General features: G+C 35.7%; 1 protein-coding gene across 1 annotated transcript in view; it reads right to left on the bottom strand.

Moving 5' to 3' along the window:
• Positions 1 to 4,334: 4,334 nt before the first annotated feature.
• LOC130679248 (transmembrane protease serine 12-like) overlaps positions 4,335 to 20,822 on the bottom strand; it is a 30,295-nt gene continuing 13,807 nt past the window's right edge. Inside the window, exons 5-6 of the mRNA XM_057487874.1 lie at positions 7,416 to 7,558; positions 4,335 to 4,642 (exon numbers count right to left, since the gene is read on the bottom strand). Coding sequence (XP_057343857.1) covers positions 4,391 to 4,642; positions 7,416 to 7,558 — 395 coding nt within the window. The 3' untranslated portion in view covers positions 4,335 to 4,390. The remainder of the gene's footprint in view (positions 4,643 to 7,415; positions 7,559 to 20,822) is intronic.

Below are 20,822 nucleotides of genomic sequence, written 5' to 3'. Positions count from 1 at the left end.
TAACCTAGAAGAAATGGACAACTTTGTAGAAAAATACAACCTTCCAAGACTGACCCAGAAAGAAACAGAGAATCTTAACAGACCAATTACCAGCAATGAAATCAAACTGGTAATAAAAAAATTACCTAAGAACAAAACTCCTGGCACAGATAGCTTCATATCTGAATTTTATGAAACATTTAAAGAAGAGCTAATACTCATCCTCTTTAAAGTTTTCCAAAAATTAAAAGAGGAGGGAACACTTCCAAACTCATTCTATGAGGCCAGTATCACTCTAATACCAAAACCAAACAAAGACATTATGTAAAAAGAAATTACATACAAATATCCCTGATGAACATAGGTGCAAAAATCCTCAACAAAATATTAGCAAACTGAATTCAATACATCAAGAAGATCATGCAAGATTTATTCCAGAGATGTAAGGATGATACAATATTTGAAAATCAATCAACAACATAACACCACATCAACAAAAAGGACATAAAACACACGATCATCTCCATAGATGCTGAAAAAGCTTTGATGAAATTCAACATCCATTCATGATAAAAACTCTCAACAAAATGAGTACAGAGGGTAAGGACCTCAACATAATAAAGGCCATATATAACAAGCCCACAGCCAACATCATACTTAACAGCAAAAAGCTGAAAGCTTTTCCTCTACATTTGGAGCAAGACAAGGTTACCCACTCTCACTACTTTTATTCAACATAGTGCTGGATGTCCTAGCCACAGCAATCAGACAACACAAAGTAATAAAAATCATCTAAATTGGTAAGAAAGAAGTTAAACTGTTATCATTTGTATGACATGATATTGTACATAGAAAACCCTAAATACTCCACCAAAAAACTGTTAGATCTAATATCTGAATTCAGCAAAGTTGCAGGATACAAAATTAATACACAGAAATCTGTTGCACTCCTATATACTAATAATGAATTAGCAGAAAGAGAAATCAGGGAAATAACTCCATTTACAATGGCATCAAAAAGAATAAAATACCTAGGAACAAAACTAACCAAGGAAGTGTAAGACCTGTACCCTGAAAACTACAAGACACTCATGAGAGAAATTAGACAGAAATAAATGGAAATACATCCCATGCTCATGAATAGGAATTAATATTGTACTGGCACAAGCACACACCCATAGATCAATGGGACAGAATAGAGAGCCCAGATACAAACCCACACATACATGGCCAATTAATATATGATAAAGGAGCCATGGATATACAATAGCAAAAAGACAGCTTCTTCAAAAACTGGTGTTGGCAAAACTGGGCTGCTACATGTACGAGAATGAAACTGGATTCTTGTGTAACTCCATACATAAAAGAAAACTCGAAATGGATCAAAGACCTGAATGTAAGTCATGAAACCATAAAACTCTTAGAAGAAAATATAGGCAAAAATCTCTTGAATATAAACATGAGCAACTTTTTCCTGAACACATCTCCTCAGGCAAGGGAAACAAAAGCAAAAATGAACAAATGAGACTACATCAAACAAAAAAGCTTCTGTACAGCCAAGGGCACCATCAGCAGAACAAAAAGGAATCCTACAATATGGGAGAATATATTCATAAATGAGTTATCTGATAAGGGGTTAACATGCAAAATATATAAGGAATTCATATGCCTTAACACCCAAAAAGCAAGTAATCTGATTAAAAAATGGGCAAAGGATCTGAACAGACACTTCTCCAAAGAAGAAATTTGGATGGCCTAACAGACACATGAAAAGATGCTCCACATTGCTAATCATCAGGGAAATGCAAATTAAAACCACACTGAGATATCACCTCACACCAGTTAGGATGGCAAACATCCAAAAGACAAGAAACAACAAATGCTGGCGAGATGCAGAGAAAGGGGAAAACCCTGCACTTGGTGGGAATGTAAATTAGTTCAACCATTGTGGAAAGCAATATGGAGTTTTCTCAAAAAATTAACAATAGAAACATCAATCGACCCACTAATGCCACTTCTAGGAATTTACCTGAAGAAAACAAAATCCTTGTTTTGAAAAGATATATCAACCTTGTGTTTATTGCTGCATTATTTACAATAGCCACAATGTGGAAGCATCCTAAGTGTCCATCAGTAGATGAATGGATAAAGGATATGTACATATACACAATTGAACATTAGCTATAAAAAAGAACAAAATCTTACCATTTGCAATAACATGGATGGACCTCAAAGGTATTATGCTCAGTGAAATAAACCAGGTGGAGAAAGATATGATTTCATTTATTTGTGTAACATAAAAACAAAAGAAAACAAAATGAATAAAATAGCAGTAGACTCATAGACACTGAGAAGTGACTTGTGGTTACCATGGGGAGTATTGGGATGGGTGGGTTCTGAGGAGGGTGAGAGGCATAAAACGGCACAAAAATTTTCAATCGTAATATTAGTTGGTCACAGGGATGGTAGTACAGCATGGAGAATATAGCCAATGATTCTTTAACATCTTCCTATATTGACAGACAGGAGCTGCATTAGTGGGGGTGAGATTTAATAATATGGGTAACTGTTGACCTACTATGTTGTACACTTGAAACCAATATAAGATTTGTGTATCAATGATACTTCAGAAAAAGAAAAGAACTTCATATAATCAAATTAGTCAATACTGACAGCAATACTGTAAGTATTAATAATTGTCCAAACTCTTGTTCCTGAAAAAAAGTAAAAATAGAAATACCAATCAACCCAGTAATGTCACTTCTAGGAATTTACCTGAAGAAACAAAATCCCTGTTTCCAAAAGATAAATGCACCCCTGGGTTTATTGCTGCATTATTTACAATAGCCAAGATGTGGAAGCAACCTAAGTGTCCATCAATAGATGAATGGGTAAAGAAGATGTACATATACACAGTGGATAAGTAACTACTAAGTTATGGGTAAGTAGTTACCAAGTAACAGGATGATATTTGAAAGAAAGTCGGTCTTAAATCGCAAGGTCTATAGTCTAACGGTCTGTGGTAGTGGAGAGAAATGTTGTATAACTGAATTCTGGTTAGTGGAATAAGTGAACTAAGCTACCTGACTAGAAATGCAGACCTAAAGAGCAATCAGGACATACCTTTGAAGTGGAATGCAAGAGCTTCCCCTCTAATGGCGTGAATACATTTTAGAAGAGTTTTTTTTAGTATTAACATTCAGGGCTATCAGGTGAATCTGAATGCTCAGAATAAATAGGAAAAGACTAATACATTATGTTGATTTCTGTACAAGCATTACCAACTAATTCCTTATAAGACGGTCAGTGGATAATATAGGGTCTCTTTCAAGAAAGAACAGTCAATATTCCCTCAGTGTTGCTCGCAAATCTGTAAAACGCAGTGTTTTACCCTTTGAGTGTTAAACTACTAATGATCCCTAAGGGAGTTAATAGATAGAAAACTTATGCTTTCTTTCAGTAAAAACCTGAAATTAGGTTAAAGCAAAGCAGAACAACAATCTCAAACACTTGGTTTTAGCTGGTTGAACATAAACAAGAAAGATGAGAAAATTATTTCTCAGCTTCATGGGTTCTCCAAAGTTGATTTGTAGTAGATACTAATTTGGTCAACATTTTCTTGATAATATTAATAACTCATTCTATACTTTGGTCATTGTAAAGTTTATTCTAGATTGGCGACCCTCTTTTCCCACCTTGCTTGTCAGTCACCTCTCCTCACAATTAATCTGGAAGGCCTGAGGAATGCAAACTTTTAGCATGGGCTTCAAGAAAATAAAGTTCCAAAAGCAGGTTAAAGTGCTGCAAAAATGTCACACATCATAAATTTCTAAATAAAAAGTGCATTATTTTGAAAAAAAAAAGTACATTATTTTGGGGTACCTGCACTGCAGTTCTCTTGGCATAGGAAAGGAAGTACTGATATGAAGTAAACTATTATAATTAACATTTAAATAATAAGAAAATGCTTATTTCTCCAAATAGCCCTTGAGAACCAGAAACAAGATGTTAATTTGAAAAATAATATACAGACAAGTGTTTTTGAGTAAAATAAAGTGTAACTTAAAAGGAAAGAGTTCTGATTAATAAAAAGTAGCTTTTGTTTTAATTATAAACTCTTTATTATTTGGCACTACATACATAAAGTATATTTTTAATTTTATATATAAACTCTAGGAAGGTATTCCAAATTCAAAATTATGATTACAAAGTAAAAGAGGCACATCAAGGAAGCATGTGATTTAGTACCAAATTTACAATTACATATCTAGTAAGCCACAACTCTTTTATTCCAAAAATGTCCACATGGGAACTCTAACGTGGATGCTTACTAATCAAAAGAATAAATGATTTTCATTATATAGAACATGGAAAGGGATGCAATACAAAGTAAACATTCTTCAGAATTTCTCTATGGAATAGCTAGTAATACAATAGAACCTAGAGCTGCAAGGATCTGTCCCAGTAGAATATTTATATTAAATATGCCTTTATTGCTTGCCTGGTAGAGATGATCTGTCAGCCACTTTTGATAGAAGGATGGCCCACAATAGACACCAGGAAAATTTTTTCGACCACAGCCATATCCGTAACTGGTAATTCCCATTACAAAAAATTGTTTCTGGTCTGGTAAGTAGCACATTAATGGTCCACCACTATCACCCTATTTAAAAAGTCCCAAAATAGCCTTAGTTACTTCTAGATGTCTTTATACAACAGCAAATCTGGAATGAATCTATCACAATCACATTAAACATAATTTACATAAATATACACTTTCAATATTATCTTCAAGTTTTAGAGATCTATAGATTTTCAATTTTATTCCAACTCAAACTGGAGGTATTTGTCTGGCCCGGTATTTAGAAGAACCATATAGCTGGTAGATAAACTTCCCATCTGAATAGTTTTGAACCAGAATACTATAAACCAAATTGTTTGCATTTTTTAGTATAATTACTCAGGAGAAATATAATTTAAAAGTATACTTCTAGTAGAATACTATTAGAATACTTCTGCCTAATGCCATGTGTGAAAAGTATAATTTTAAGATATAAGAAGGATTCTTTTAGGTTTGTGTATGGTTTGCTAGCTAATGGAGAGGAGTAAACTGGCATCTTGCAAGAGATGGCATCTTTCTAAGTGTTGACAGTGGCTGGTGCAGGATAGCAGGAATAAATACGGCTAAGCCTCTCAATAGTATTATAAATCACAAATGTCTGTCATAGTTCATACAAGGCTGTCAATGTACCAAAACATAATCAAGGACTACTAATCTCTCAAAACAACAAGGACACTGAGATAACTCTTCCAGTATCTAAAGGTTAAGGATCGTGTTCCTAAAGTGTTTTCAAATTCTCTATATAAGATAGGCACTGAATAATTATTTTTTGACAATGAGTGCATTTCAATTTAATTAGATTCTTTACTATTTTACTCAGCAAGATTTTTAAGGTAAAGGACACAGGAAAGATAAGCCCTAAGTTGCAGAAATCAGAAGGAGTAGGAAAAGATCAGAGCATGGGGTACTGTTTGGGAGTGAAGTGCTGGTAAATTTAGAAGTAGGGAAGACAAGGAATAAAGAAAGATTCAAAAGCACAAGAGCCAAAACAAAAACATAGATAAATTTGACTTCATAAAAATAAAAAGGTTTTGTGCTACAAATAATAACATCAGGAAAGTGAAAAGACAGTCCACAGAAGGGGAGAAAATATTTGCTGACCATATATCTGGTAAGGGACCTGTATTCAGAATATGTAAAGAATGTTAATGACTCAATAAATAAAAGATAAGTAACAATTTTAAAATGGGCAAAGGATCTAAATAAGCATTTTACCAAAGCGGATACACAAATGGCCAATAAGCTTAACATCAAAGATGCTTAACATCATTAGTCATCAGAGAGATGTACATTAAAACCACAAGGAGATACCACTTCACACCTGCAAGGGTGACTATAATCTAAAAGACAGACAATACAAATGCTGGCAAGGATATGGTGATATCGGAGTGCTCACACATTGCTGGTGAGAAGGTAAAATGGCGCAGTCACTTTGGAATATAGTTTAGCAGTTCTTCAAAATGTTTGATATTGACTTGGCAATTCTACCTCTAGGTGGAATTTTGAAGAGAAATGAAAACATATGCCCACACAAAAAATTATACTTGAGTGTTTATGGTAACATTGTTTGTAATAGCCCTGAAGTGTAAATAGCTCACATGTTCATCAACCACTGAATGGATGAATAAAATGTGGCATGTCCATTCAATGGTATATTATTCAGCAATAAAATTAGTAAAGTATTAATACATGCTACAGTGTGGATGAACCTTGAAAATCTAGTAATAAGTGAAAGAAGCAATAATAAAAGACCACATATTGAATGATTCCATTCCCATGAAATTTCCCTTAGTAGATGAATCTACAGAGATTAGTGTTTTCCTAGGGCTGGAGGTGGATGAGAGGAAAATGGGAAGTAACTTACAATGAGTAGAGATTTCTTTTGGAGTTGAAAAAAGCATTCTAAAATTGGATTATGGTGATGGTTATACTACCCATAAATATACTAAAAGCCCATTGAATTGCATACTTAATATTTTTAGTATTCATGAATTTATTTTTAATATTCAGTGATACATCTTAATAACTGGTTATATTCTCAGTGCCACTGTGCACATCTCTCATTAACTTGTTTTAAATTCTCTCATTCCCCCACAGATGAAACTATCCTGTTTGGATCCCTGGATGCCTTACTTTTTTTATCATTCAACTGAACTTTCAGGTAGGCAAATACTCTAATTTCAAATTCCACACTGAAACTAAAACCAAACAAAATAAACTATTGTGTCCCAACAACCCAACTGAGAACTATTTCTTCTGAAGCCATCAGGACCTTTCAGTTACACATGATTATGGATAGGAAGTTTAGAAGGTTTACATAAAATCCAGAGTTTTTATTAACAACCAAAACCAAAGGGTAATATTGTCATTTCCCTATAAAGCTTCATCCTCTCCTGAACTTTATTTTCCTCCATCCATTTCCCCATTTCTCCTTTCTGAACTTTCTCTTAGACAAAAGTTAGAAAAGCATAATTTTCAAGGTACAATTCCATTGAGTTGTTATATACTTTAAAGGATGAACTGTATATATATATATACACACACACATATATATATTTATATTTATATATATAAAACTCAATAAAGGTGGTAATTAAAAGATTCAAGACAGATTTTGCCTATTGTTGGCTATGACTGTAGAAACTAAGGAAACAGGAAAACAAGAGGATTTGGATTGTTGGAATAGTTAAGAAGGAGAAAAAGGAATTTAGCACTTTTAGACTTGAATTATGCCTTCACAGAAAGTGATCAAAGGCCTGTTAAGGTTCCCATCTGGCTTTAGAAAATATTTCTAAGGAAAATTACTTGGTCTTACCCTGCAAGTATCAAAAACTCCATCTTCATCACCTGCACAAAAGGAAGTGCTAGGAATTATGTTTCCATAACTCTTCTCAGAATTACAGATGTTTCGAGAAATATAATGTACTTCTGCTTCCTGTAACATATTTGTAACATTACCTGTTAACAAAAAAAAAAAAAATCAATTATTTTGGAGGACAGGCATTTTGACAGTGATATAAAATGTTCGTGTTGAATAGGTTTTCTTTCCAAAATGACTGATTCAACAATTACATAAAATGGTATTCATATGTGTATGTACGTGTATATATGCCAAGGAAGATTGTGGAAGGATGTTCACCAAAATGTTAATGACAGGTGCCTCCAGATGATAGGAATTTCAGGTTATTTTTAGTGTTATTCTCATGTATGTCTTGAAGGTCTCACAAAACAACCTATTGTTTTTACAAAATAAAGCTGTATAAAAATTGTCGAGGACTAAAGAGGTAAATGTTACGTCTATCTTTCTTATGTTGCATATAATTTTTTTATATTTTCTAATGATGCTAAGTCTTGAAGGATGGTGAACATGACAATAAAACATTCATAATTCTTATACTCCCCTGACTTATCTGCTAATTCCTGAACATAAAGTGGTTCTTTGCTACAGAAAAGATAGGAAAATATAAGACAACACTTCAGGAACCATTGAAAGACACATCATTGTAAGATTTATCCATAGAAAACCTGCTCTAACAGCATCTGATCCCATCAGCCTGTCTGACTTGCAGCTGTTATGGGTGATAGCTGAATCTGTGGTTGTGCCCCACATCTTCCCTAACTTTTCTAGTAAGAGACTCTGTCCCCTTGGCTGCAGGTGGGTAGATGACTCAGTGTTCCATTCACAGAATTCCATTCTCCTGATGACACTCATTGCTCTCAGGGTGACTACATTTGGTATAAGTCTAGTCAGTTAGAACACTTCTCCAGCAGTCTTTTTAACTGGAGCTGCCAGAGAAGAACCTTTCACACCATAGTCACGTGTCTGTTTAGACGTAAGTCCAAAGCAGCCTGTGGCCATAATTCCAGCCTACTGAGAACAAGCAGCCTGAGAAAGTAAGTCAACACGCAGAGAATAGGAATAGGAAACAGAAATGTAGTGGATCCCAGGTGCATTCAGATTCCTGGATCGAGCCTTCCTAGAGGCCAGACACATTCTGCCCTTTATTTGGGAGCCATTTCAAGTAATACTGGGTACCTAGAAGAGAATATATGTAACATACAAGTTATAGAATAAAGTAACCAAATGAAGACCTGTGAACTTACTGCCCAGTTTATGAACCTGAACAATACTAATGCCAGTGTGGTATTCGTAGAGGGCTATTCAAAATGACCAGAGATTTTCAAAGTGAATAGAAAAGAGAGTCCAGAAAGAAATGTCTGGATTTTCTATTCTGTTACACCGGTCACTGAGAATATCCTTGCTTAAATATAACACTGACTAATTACTATAGCTTTAGAATGAACGATTTCTGGATGGCAACTCCTCCAACTTATTTTTCTTCTGTAGAAGTGCTTTGCGTGTTAGGTCTTTTACAATGAGCTTTTCAATTGTCTCAAATTTCATGTTAGGGTTTATTATCCCGTTGTTTTTTTTTTCAGTTTTTCAGGTAAAATTGACATCTTTATAATACTGAGTCTTTGAAATCCATTTTCTTAGGTATTTATCAATGTCTTTTAAAAATGTACTAGGAATTTTTTTTCCATAAAAGGCCTGCAATCTCGTTAGATTTGTTTTTAGCTACCTAATCATTTGCATATTTATTGTAAATGTAAATTTCTGTTCACTTTCTTTTCTAATATTTTATTATGAAAAATTTCAAACACAAGCACAGATGAAAGAATTTCTCAGGGAACAGCCCTTATGCCCACTCCCACATTCTTTAGTACCATTGTTTCCTCTGTTAACTGTTTTTCTTTTTTCCTATAGATATTTGGCAACTTTTTATTTAGATAAAATTTCAGTTATATATAGAAAAGTAGCAAGAATAGTACAGAGAACTATCAAATACCCTTTACTCAGAATCACCAGTTTTTTTACTTTTTGTCACACATTGTACTCCGCTGGTGTGTGTGAATGGCAGACATTGTGCCTGTGTCCTTAAATATTTTAGTATGTCCATTTATCAAGATTGGGAAATTTAACAGTGGTTAAATAACATACTATGCTCCAATTCACATTTAATTTCTATGTATTTTTGGATTTTCCAGAAATGTTTCTGTTACCTATTTGTAGTTAATATCATTGCTGATAGTTTAATTCCAACCACGGATCTACTTTCTGTCTTTATCTTTTCTGGACATCATATAAATGAATCACAAAATATGCGGGCTTTTGTGTCTGTTTTATTTCACTTAGCATAATGTTGAAGCTTATATCAGTACTTCATTCCTCTTTACGGCTTGATAATATTCCACTGTATGAATATATAACACTTTATCTCATTATTATTTTTTTTACTATTAAGAGTAATGTTCCCATGAACACTCAAATACAGGTTTGTGTGGACACCCGCTATCATTTCTCTTGGGCATATATCTAGGAATGGAATTTCTGATTCATGATAACTGTGTATTTACATTTTTGAGGAACTGCCAAACTGTATTCCAAAGCAGCTGCACCATTTTTATATTTTCACCAGCAGTGTGTGAGGTTCCATTTTTTTCACATCCTTGTCAATACTTGTTACTTTTTGATTATCATCATCCCCGTGGGTGTGACATATGTTAACTTTTTAAATTATGTTTTCTAACTATCAGTAATATATAGAAATGATATAGATTTTGGTATATATTTGGTTTCATATCTGGCCATTTTACTAGACTCTCTTAATTCTGATGGATTATAGGTTATTTTTTAATGTAGATAGTCATGTCATCTGTAAAAAATTAATGCTTTGTTAGGCCCTTTCTCAATTGTATGTCTTCCGCATCTTTTTCTAGTATTACTATACTTCCTGGAAACTCTACTCCAATATCGAATATAAGTAGTGAAGGTGGGGAAAATAATTCCTGATTTTAAAGGAAATATTTTTCTATGATGATGATGCTTGCTGTACTTTGGGGGTAGATAACCTTGGTCAGGTCAAGGAAGTTCCCTTCCGTGTCTAAATTGTTGTGAGCTTTTAACAATGCTTCTGTCCCTATTGAGATAATCATATATTTAAAAAATCCTTTAATCAGTTAAAATGGTCAATTACATTAAGAGACTTCTAATATTAAACCACCTTTGAGTTCCTTAGATACACTTATCTTGTCTACATTAAATTGTTTATCCTATTCTTTTTTTTTAAATGTTTTTATTTTTTTAGTTTGGTATCATTAATATAAAATCACATGGACAAAACTGTAGTTAATAGATTCACTTGTTTATCCTATTCTTTATAGATTCAGTGTGCTGATAATTTGTTTGGAATGATGCACTTAATGATACTGGCCTCTCTTGTATTATACTTAATCTGACTTGGTCAAGATGATTACTGTCCTCATACACTGAGTTGGCACATGTTCTCTCTTTTTGGATTCTTTGAAATATTTCTATAGGTTTAAATAATCTGTCTCTGGTAATTATGGTGGACTTACTTGTTCTGCATTCTCCTGTTTTATTTTTGAAAACAATATTTCAGTTACTGATTTACTTCCTTTACTCTCCATAGGACTATTCTTTTTTAGTCAGTTTGGGTTGGTTAGAATTTTCTAGGGATTTATCCATTTTATCTAAGCATTAAAATTCAGAACATTACATTGTCTAAAGTATTAATTACCTTTTACTTCATAATATTATTTATATTTGTGCCTTGTCTCCTTCTCTCATCAGTCTTACCAGGAAGTCTGTTGTTTTTTTCAACAATATTTCAACTAAATTGTAGCTTTGTTGGTCCTCTTTTTCCTGATTTTATTTTCTATCGTTAATTGCTGTGCATATCTATTTCTTTTCTTCTACTTTCTGTGGGTCATGTAATGTTCTTTAAAGCTTTTTTTTTAAGTTGGACATTAATGCATAATGTTCAGCCTTCTCTAGTAGGTCAAATATTTATTCTTCCACATGGTTGAAACTAAAAGTGTACTTATTTAGAGCTTTAAGTTTCCCTTTATTACCTTAGCTGCAACACTCAAGTTTTGCTATGTAGTATATACATGGATTAGTTTTTAATTTTTCTAATTTATTCTTTAAAATTGAACTATCCTTGTACAATCTTATATAAGTTTCAAGTATACATATACAACACAGTGGTTCAATAGTTACCAACATTATTAAATTCTTACCCTCTCTAATGCAGTTCCTGTCTGTCAACACAGGAAGATGTTACAGAATCATTGGCTGTATTCTCCACGTTGTACTACCATCCCTGTGACCAACTTATAATTGAGAATTTTTGTGCCGTTTAATCTCCCTCACCCTTCCCACTCACCCCTTCCATCCCCTTCCCCATGGTAACCACCATTCCCTTCTCCATGTCTATGAGTCTACTGCTGTTCTGAACATTCTGTTTTGCTTTGTTTTTATATTCCACAAATAAATGAAATCATGGTATTTGTCTCTCTCTGCCTGACTTATTTCACTGAGCATAATACCCTCTAGGTCCATCCATGTTGTTGTAAATAGCAGGATTTTTAAATTTTTTATGGCTGAATAATATTCCATTGTGTATATGTACCACCTCCTCTTTATCCATTCATTTATTAATGGACACTTAGGTTGCTTCTGTATCTTGGCTATTGTAAATAATGCAGCAATAAACATAGGAGGGCATATATCATCAAAACAGGGATTTTGTATTCTTTGGGTAAATTCCTAGTAGAATTACTGGGTTGATTGGTATTTCTATTTTTAGTTTTTTGAGGAACCTCCATACTGCTTTCCACAGTGGCTGCACCAGTTGATATTCCCACCAACAGTGTAGGAGGGTTCCCATATCTCCACATCCTTGCCAACACTTGTTATTTCCTGTCTTTTGGATAATGGCCATTCTGATTTGTGTGACTATCTCATTGTGGTTTTGATTTGCATTTCCCTGATGATTAGCCATGTGAAGTATGTTTTCATGTGCCTTATGGCCATCTATATTTCTTCTTTAGAGAAATGTCCGTTCAGGTCCTCCACCCATTTTTTAACTGGATTACTTACTTTTTCGGTGTTGAGGCATATAAGCTTTTATATATTTTGGATGTTAATCCTTTATTGGATAAATCATTTACAAATATATCTTTCCATACTGTAGGTTGCCTTCTTGTTCTTCTGATAGTGTCCTTTGCTGTACAGAAGCTTTTTAGTTTTATGTAGTCTGACTTTTTCAGTTTGATTTTGTTTCCCTTGCCCAAGGAGATGTGTCCAGGAAAAAACTGTTCATACTTTTACTCAGATTTTTGCCTATGATTTCTTCTAAGAGTTTTAAGGTTTCATGACTTACATTCAGGTCTTCGATCCATTTCAAGTTTACTTTTGTGTATGAAGTAAGGCAATAACCCAGTTTCATTCTTTTGCATGTAGCTGTCCAGTTTTCCCAATACCATTTGTTGAAGAGGCTGTCTTTTCCCTTTGTATAATCAAGGCTCCTTTATCATATACTAATTGACCATATATGCATGGGTTTATATCTGGGCTCTTATTCTGTTCCTTGATCTATAGGTCTGTTCTTCTGCCAGTACCAACTTGTTTTGTTTGCTGTAGCTTTGGAGTAGAGCTTGAAGTCAGAGAGCATAATCCCCCAAGCTTTGCTCTTCTTTCTCAGGATTGCTTTAGCTATTTAGGGTCTTTTGTGGTTCCATATGAATTTTAGAACTATTTTTTCTAGTTAATTGAAAAATGATATTGGAACGTTAACAGGGATTGCATTGAGTCTATAAATTCCTGTGGGCAAGATGGCCATTTTGACAATATTACTTCTTCCTATCCATGAGCACGGGATCAATTTCCACATATTGGTGTCTCTAATTTCTCTCATGAGTGCCTTATAGTTTTCAGAGTATAGGTCTTTCATGTCCTTGGTTAGATTTATTGCTAGGTATTTTATTCTTTTTGATGCAATTGTAAATGGAATTGTTTTCCTGATTTCTCTTTCTGCCAATTCATTGTTAGTATATAAGAATGCACAGATTTCTATGTATTAATTTCATATCCTGTTTTTTGCTGAATCCAGTTATTCTAATCATTTTTTTGGTGGAGTCTTTAGGTTTTTCTATGTATACTATCATGTCATCTCAATAGTGAGAGTTTAACTTCTTCCTTACCAATTTGGATGCCTTTTACCTATTTGTGTTGTCTGATTGCTATAGCTGGGACCTCCAGACTATGTTGAATAAAAGTGGTGAGAGTGGACATCCTTGACTTGCTCCTGATCCTAGAGGACAAGCTTTTAGGTTTTCACCATTATTATTTAGTTTCAAGGTTTTAAAATATGATTTCTTCTTTCACATGTGAGTTTGGTAGTTATTTTTTATGTTCCAAATATGGTTAAAAATCTTTTGTCATTTTTTGCAAAGCTTTATTGATGTTTAATTTATAAAACATAAAACTCTCACATTGTAAGAATACAGGTCAGTGATTTCAAGTAAATTTATACCAGCACCACAATACACTTTTAGAATTCCTTCAACTTCCAAGAGTCCCCTTGTGGCGACTTACAATCAATGCCTGCCTCTAGTCCCACACTCGTGAAATGGTTAATATGATTTCTGTCTATATGAGCTTGCATTTTCTGGAAAGTTTGTATAAATGAATCAATTAGCCATAAATATATGTTGGGTTTGGACTCTATTGTGTTCTATTGATCAATCTCTATGCTCTCGTTAAACCAATACAACGCTGTCTTAATTTTTTTATTTTTACTTTTTTTATTTTTTATTTTTGTATCATTAATCTACAATTACATGAGCAACATTATGGCTACTAGATGCCCCCCATCACCAAGTCCCCCCCACATACCCCATTAGTCACTCTCCATTAGCATAGTAAGATGCTGTAGAATCACTACTTGTCTTCCCTGTGTTGTACAGCCCTCCCCATGCCCCCCACCCCCTTCATTATGTCTGGTAATCGCAATGCCCCTTTTTGTCCCTTGTCCCTCCCTACCCACCCATCCTTCCCAGTCCCTTTCCCTTTGGTAACTGTTAGACTATTAGTGGGTTCTGTGAGTCTGCTTCTGTTTTGTTCCTTCAGTTTTTTTCTTCATTCTCATACTCCACATATGAGTGAAATCAATTGATGCTTGTCTTTTTCCGCCTGGCTTATTTCACTAAGCATAATACCTCCTAGCTCCATCCATGTAGTTGCAAATGGTAGGATTTGTTTTCTTCTTATGGCTGAATAATATTCCATTCTGTATATGTACCACATCTTCTTGATCCATTCATCTACTGATGGACACTTAGGTTGCTTCCATTTCTTGGCTATTGTAAATAGTGCTGTGATAAACATAGGGGAGCATATGTCTTTTTCATACTGGGCTCCTGCATTCTTTGTGTAAATTCCTAGGAGTGGAATTCCTGGGTCAAATGGTATTTCTATTTTCAGTTTTTTGAGGAACCTTCATACTGCTTTCCACAATGTTTGAACTAGTTTACATTCCCGCCAGCAGTGTAGGAGGGTCCCCCGTTCTCCACATCCTCACCAACATTTGTTATTATTTGTCTTCTGGATGGTGGCCATCGTTACTGGTGTGAGGTGATATCTCATTGTGGTTTTAATTTGCATTTCTCTGATGGTTACTGATATGGAGCATCTTTTCATGTGCCTGTTGGCCATCTAAATTTCTTCTTTGGAGAAATGTCTGTTCAGCTCCTCTACCCATTTTTTAATTGGATTATTTGCTTTTTGTTTGTTGAGGGCATGAGCTCTTTATATATTTTGGATGTCAATCCTTTATCAGATATGCCATTTATGAATATATTCTCCTGTACTGTAGGATGTCTTTTAGTTCTATTGATGATGTCCTTTGCTGTACAGAAGCTTTTCAGCTTGATTTAGTCCCATTTGTTCATCTTTGCTTTTGTTTCACTCACCCATATGTTCATGAAGAAGATGCTCATGTTTATGTCCAAGAGATTTTTGCCTTTTTTTCTAAGAGTTTTATGGGTTCATGACTTACATTCAGGTCTTTGATCCATTTCAAATTTACTTTTGTGTATGGGGTTAGACAATGATCCAGTTTCATTCTCTTACATGTAGCTGTCCTGTTTTACCAACATCAGCTGCTGAAGAGGCTGTCATTTCCCCATTGTATATCCATGGCTCCTTTATCATATATTAATTGACCGTATATGTTTGGGTTAATATCTGGACTCTGTATTCTGTTCCACTGGTCTGTGGGTCTGTTCTTGTGCCACTACCAAATTGTATTAATTACTGTGGCTTTGTAGTAGAGCTTGAAGTTGGGAAGTAAGATCCCCCCTGCTTGATTCTTCCTTCCCAGGATTGCTTTGGCTATTTGGGGTCTTTTGTGGTTCCATATGAATTTTTGAATTATTTGTTCCAGTTCATTGAAGAATGCTCTTGGTATTTTCATAAGGATTGCACTGAATCTGTACATTGCTTTAGGCAGGATGGCCATTTTGACAATATTAATTCTTTCTACCCAAGAGCATGGGATGAGTTTCCATTTGTTAGTGTCCTCTTTAATTTCTCTTAAGAGTGTCTTGTAGTTTTCAGTGTATAGGTCTTCCACTTCCTTGCTTAGGCTTATTCCTATGTATTTTATTCTTTTTGATGCAACTGTGAATGGAATTGTTCTCCTGATTTCTCTTTCTACTAGCTCATCATTAGTGTAGAGGAAAGCAACAGATTTCTGTGTATTAATTTCATTTCCTGCAACTTTGCTGAATTCAGATTGTGGAGTCTTTAGGGTTTTTTATGTACAATATCATGTCATCTGCAAATAGTGACAATTTAACTTCTTCTTTACCAATCTGGATTCCTTGTATTTATTTGTTTTGTCTAATTGCCATGGCTAGGACCTCCAGTACTATTTTGAATAACAGTGGGGACAGTGGGCATCCCCTTCTTGTTCCCAATCTTAGAGGAAAAGCTTTCAGCTTCTCGCTCTTCAGTATGATGTTCGCTGTGGGTTTATCATATATGGCCTTTATTATGCTGAGGTACTTGCCCTCTATACACATTTTGTTGAGAGTTTTTATCATGGATGGATTTTGAATTCTGTTGAATGCTTATTCAGCATCTACAGAAATGATCATGTGGTTTTTGTCCTTCATTTTGTTGATGTGGTGGATGTTGATGGATTTTTTAATGTTGTACCAATCTTGCATCCCTGAGATGAATCCCACTTGGTCATGGTGTATTGATCCGCTTGATGTAGCTTTGAATTCAGATTGCTAATATTTTGTTGAGTATTTTTGCATCTATGTTCATCAGGGATATTGGTCTGTAATTTTCTTTTTTGGTGGGATCTTTACCTGGTTTTGGTATTAAGAGTGATGCTGGCTTCATAGAATGAGTTTGGAAGTATTCCTTCCTCTTCTATTTTTTGGAAAACTTTAAGGAGAATGGGTATTATGTCTTCTCTATATGTCTGATAAAATTCAGCGGTGAATCCATCTGGTATGGAGGTTTTGTTCTTGGGTTGTTTTTTGATTACCGATTCAATTTCATTGCTGGTAATTGGTCTGTTTAGATTTTCTGTTTATTCCTTGGTCAGTCTTGGAAGGTTGTATTTTTCTAGGAAGTTGTCCATTTCTTCTAGGTTATCCAGATTGTTAGCATACATATTTTCATAGTATTCTCTAATAATTCTTGTATTTCCATAGTATCCATTGTAATTTTTCCTTCATCATTTCTGATTCTGTTTGTGTGTAGATTCCATTTTTCTTTTAATAAGTCTGGCTAGAGGCTTGTCTATTTTGTTTATTTTCTCAAAGAACCAGCTCTTGATTTGATTGATTTTTTCTATTGTTTTGTTCTTCTCAATTTTATTTATTTCTTCTCTGATCTTTATTATGTCCCTCCATCTGCTGACTTTGCGTGTCATTTGTTCTTTTTCCAGTTTCAATAATTGTGACTGTAGACTATTCATTTGGGATTGTTCTTCCTTCTTTAAATAGGCCTGAATTGCTATATACTTTCCTCTTAGAACTGCCTTCGTTGTGTCCCACAGAAGTTGGGGCTTTGTGCTGTTGTTGTCATTTGTCTCCATATACTGCTTGATCTCTGTTTTAATTTGGTCATTGATCCATTAATTATTTATGAGCATGTTGTTAAGCCTCCATGTGCTTGTGAGCCTTTGTTTTATTTGTACAATTTTTTTCTAGTTTTATACCTTTGTGATCTGAAGTTGGTTGGTAGAATTTCAGTATTTTTGAATTTACTGAGGTTCTTCTTGTGGCCAGTATGTGGTCTATTCTGGAAAATGTTCCATGTGCACTTGGGAAGAATGTGTATCCTGCTGCTTTTGGGTGTAGAGTTCTGTAGATGTCTGTTAGGCCCATCTGTTCTAGTGTGTTGTTCAGTGCCTCTGTGTCCTTACTTATTTTCTGTGTGGTTGATCTGTCCTTTGGAGTGAGTGGTGTGTTGAAGTCTCCTAGAATGAATGCTTGCATTCTATTTCCTCCTTTAATTCTGTTAGTATTTGTTTCACATATGTTGGTGCTCCTGTGTTGGGTGCATATATATTTATAATGGTTATATCTTCTTGTTGGACTGCCCCCTTTATCTTTATGCAATGTCCCTCTGTAGCTGTTACTTTCTTTTTTGAAGTCTATTTTGTCTGACATAAGTATTGCAACACCTGTTTTTTCTCCCCATTGTTTGCATGAAGGATCTTTTTCCATCCCTTCGCTTTTATTCTGTGTATATCTTTGGATTTGAGGTGAGTCTCTTGTAAGCAGCATATAGATGGGTCTTGCTTTTTTATCCATTCTATTACTCTGTGTCTTTTTATTGTGCATTCAGTCCATTCACTTTTAGGGTGATTATTGATAATGTACATTTTGCCATCATAGGCTTTGGATTCGTAGTTACCAAATGTTCAAGGGAAGCTTCTTTACTATATAACCATCTAACTTATCTCTCTTATTAAGCTATTATAAACACAGTCTGATGATTCTCTATTTCTCTCCCTTCTTGTTCTTCCTCCTTCATTCTTTATATGTTAGGTGCTTTATTCTGTACTCTTTTGTGTTTCCTTTGACTATTTCTGTGGATAGTTGATTATATTTTTTGTCTTTAGTTAGTATTTGGTTGGTCTGCTTTCTTTGCTTTGCTTTTATTTTCTCTGGTGACATATATTTAGTCTTAGGAGTGCTTCCTTCTAGAGCAGTCCCTTTAAAATACCATGTAGAGGTGGTTTGTGGGAGGTAAATTCCCTCAACTTTTGCTTGTCTGGAAATTGTTTAATCCCTCCTTCAAATTTAAATGATAATTGTGCTGGATACAGTATTCTTGCTTCAAGACCCTTCTGTTTCATTGCATTAAATATATCATGCCATTCTTTTCTGGCCTGTAAGGTTTCTGTTGAGAAGTCTGATGATAGCCTGATGGGTTTTCCTTTGTAGGTAATCTTTTTTCTCTCTCTGGCTGCCTTTAATACTCTGTCCTTGTCTTTGATCTTTGCCATTTTAATTATTATATGTCTTGGTATTGACCTCATTGGGTCCCTTGCGTTGGGAGATCTGTGGGCTTCCATGGTCTGAGAAACAATTTCCTTCCCTAGCTTGAGGAAGTTTTCAGCAATTATTTCTTCAAAGACACTTTCTATCCCTTTTTCTCTCTCTTCTTCTGGTACCCCTATAATATGAATATTGTTCTGCTTGCTCACACAGTTCTCTTAATATTCTTTCATTTCTAGGGATCCTTTCATCTCTCTCTGCCTCAGCTTCTCTGTATTCCTTTTCTCTGATTTCTATTCCATTAACAGTCTCTTGCATCTCATCCAGTCTGCTCTTAAACCGTTCTATCAATTATTTCTTTTCTGTTATCTCCTTCTGGACTTCATTCCTTAGCTCTTGCATATTTCTCTGCAGGTCCATCAGCATGGTTATGTCTTTTATTTTGAATTCTTTTTCAGGAAGATTGGTTATATCTATCTCACCAGGCCCTCTCACTGGGATTGTCTGAGTGATTTTGACTGGACCAGATTCTTCCATGTTTTCATGGTGATAGAAGTGGTCACAGGCAGGTGGCATGTATGTCAGCTGGGAGAGCAAAGTCCCTTCCTGCTTATTGGTCGCCTTGCTCTTCTCTGCTGCCTATGCTGGTTACCTGCACCCCGGGAGTAGACTCTGGGACAATCTCCTGAACTGCTGTGGGCAGGGCCACCCTCAGGCTAGCATAAAGCACTGCATGGGGTCGTAGTCACGCCTGGTGTGTTCTCCTGTGAGAACAGTGCCCCTTCGTGCCTTCCCTACCTACCTTGCTCTGGGTTCTGCTGCCTGTGCCAGTTACCCACACACCAGGAGACGACTCTGGGACAATCTCCTGAGCTGTCATGGGCAGGGCCGCCCTCAGGCTAGCCTTGAGCACTATGCGGAGTCACAGCCATGCCGGGTGTATTCTCCTGTGAGAATGGTGTCCCTTCGTGCCTTCAGGTTCTGCTCCAGCTTTTGCTGCCTGTGCCGGTTAGCTGCGCACTGGGAGGAGACTCTGGGTGGTTGCTGTGGGTTGGGCTGCTCTCTGGCTGCTCCACAGCTATGGCGGATCACCCGGTTTGCTTGTAGCATCATCAGGGAGAACAAATGGCAGGCTGCTTATCGCTGTGAAGGGCTTTGGGGCTACTTTACCCCCTAGATGGTTTGGGGGCCTGAAGTTTCTCAACATTCCTATCCTTCTGGGCTGAGTGTGCTGGGACGATTTTGTTCAGGTGTTGAGCCCTTGTCCCTTTAAGACTTTTAAAAAGCACCTGCTTTTCTTTTGTCCCAGGGGAGCTGGCTGTGGGGACCTGCTCATGGTCTCTGTCTTGGACCCTACCCTTCCATTTCTCTAATATCCAGCACACCATGCAATGTGTGTCTGTGCTACTGGTGCAGATTACTGGGGCTGGTTATTTAGCAGTCCTGCCCTTCCACTCCCTCCCCACTCTGATTCCTTTCCTCCCACCGGTGAGCTGGGGTGGGGGAAGTGCTCGGGTCCCACCAGGTCCCGGCTTTGTATCTTACCCCCTTCGTGAGATGCTGAGTTCTCGCAGATATAGATGTAGCCTGGCTGTTGTACTGTATCCTCTGGTCTCTCTTTTAAGAATAGTTGTATTTGTTGTATTTTAGGAAACATATATGGTTTGGGGAGGAGAGTTCCACCACCCTATGCACACCGCTATCTTGAGCCCACTGTCTTAAGTTTTTTTAAAGATTGACATACTATTAAAGATGGTGGCGTGAGAGGTGAGACAGAGACCTCCTCCCGGAAGCACATATAAATCGAAAATATAATCAATAACAACTA

Source organism: Manis pentadactyla, chromosome 10 (genome assembly GCF_030020395.1).
Source record: "Manis pentadactyla isolate mManPen7 chromosome 10, mManPen7.hap1, whole genome shotgun sequence".
In the NCBI taxonomy this organism is placed as follows: domain Eukaryota; kingdom Metazoa; phylum Chordata; class Mammalia; order Pholidota; family Manidae; genus Manis; species Manis pentadactyla.
The sequence above is the reverse complement of the archived record's forward strand: the minus strand, read 5'-3'. Positions and strand labels throughout refer to the sequence as shown.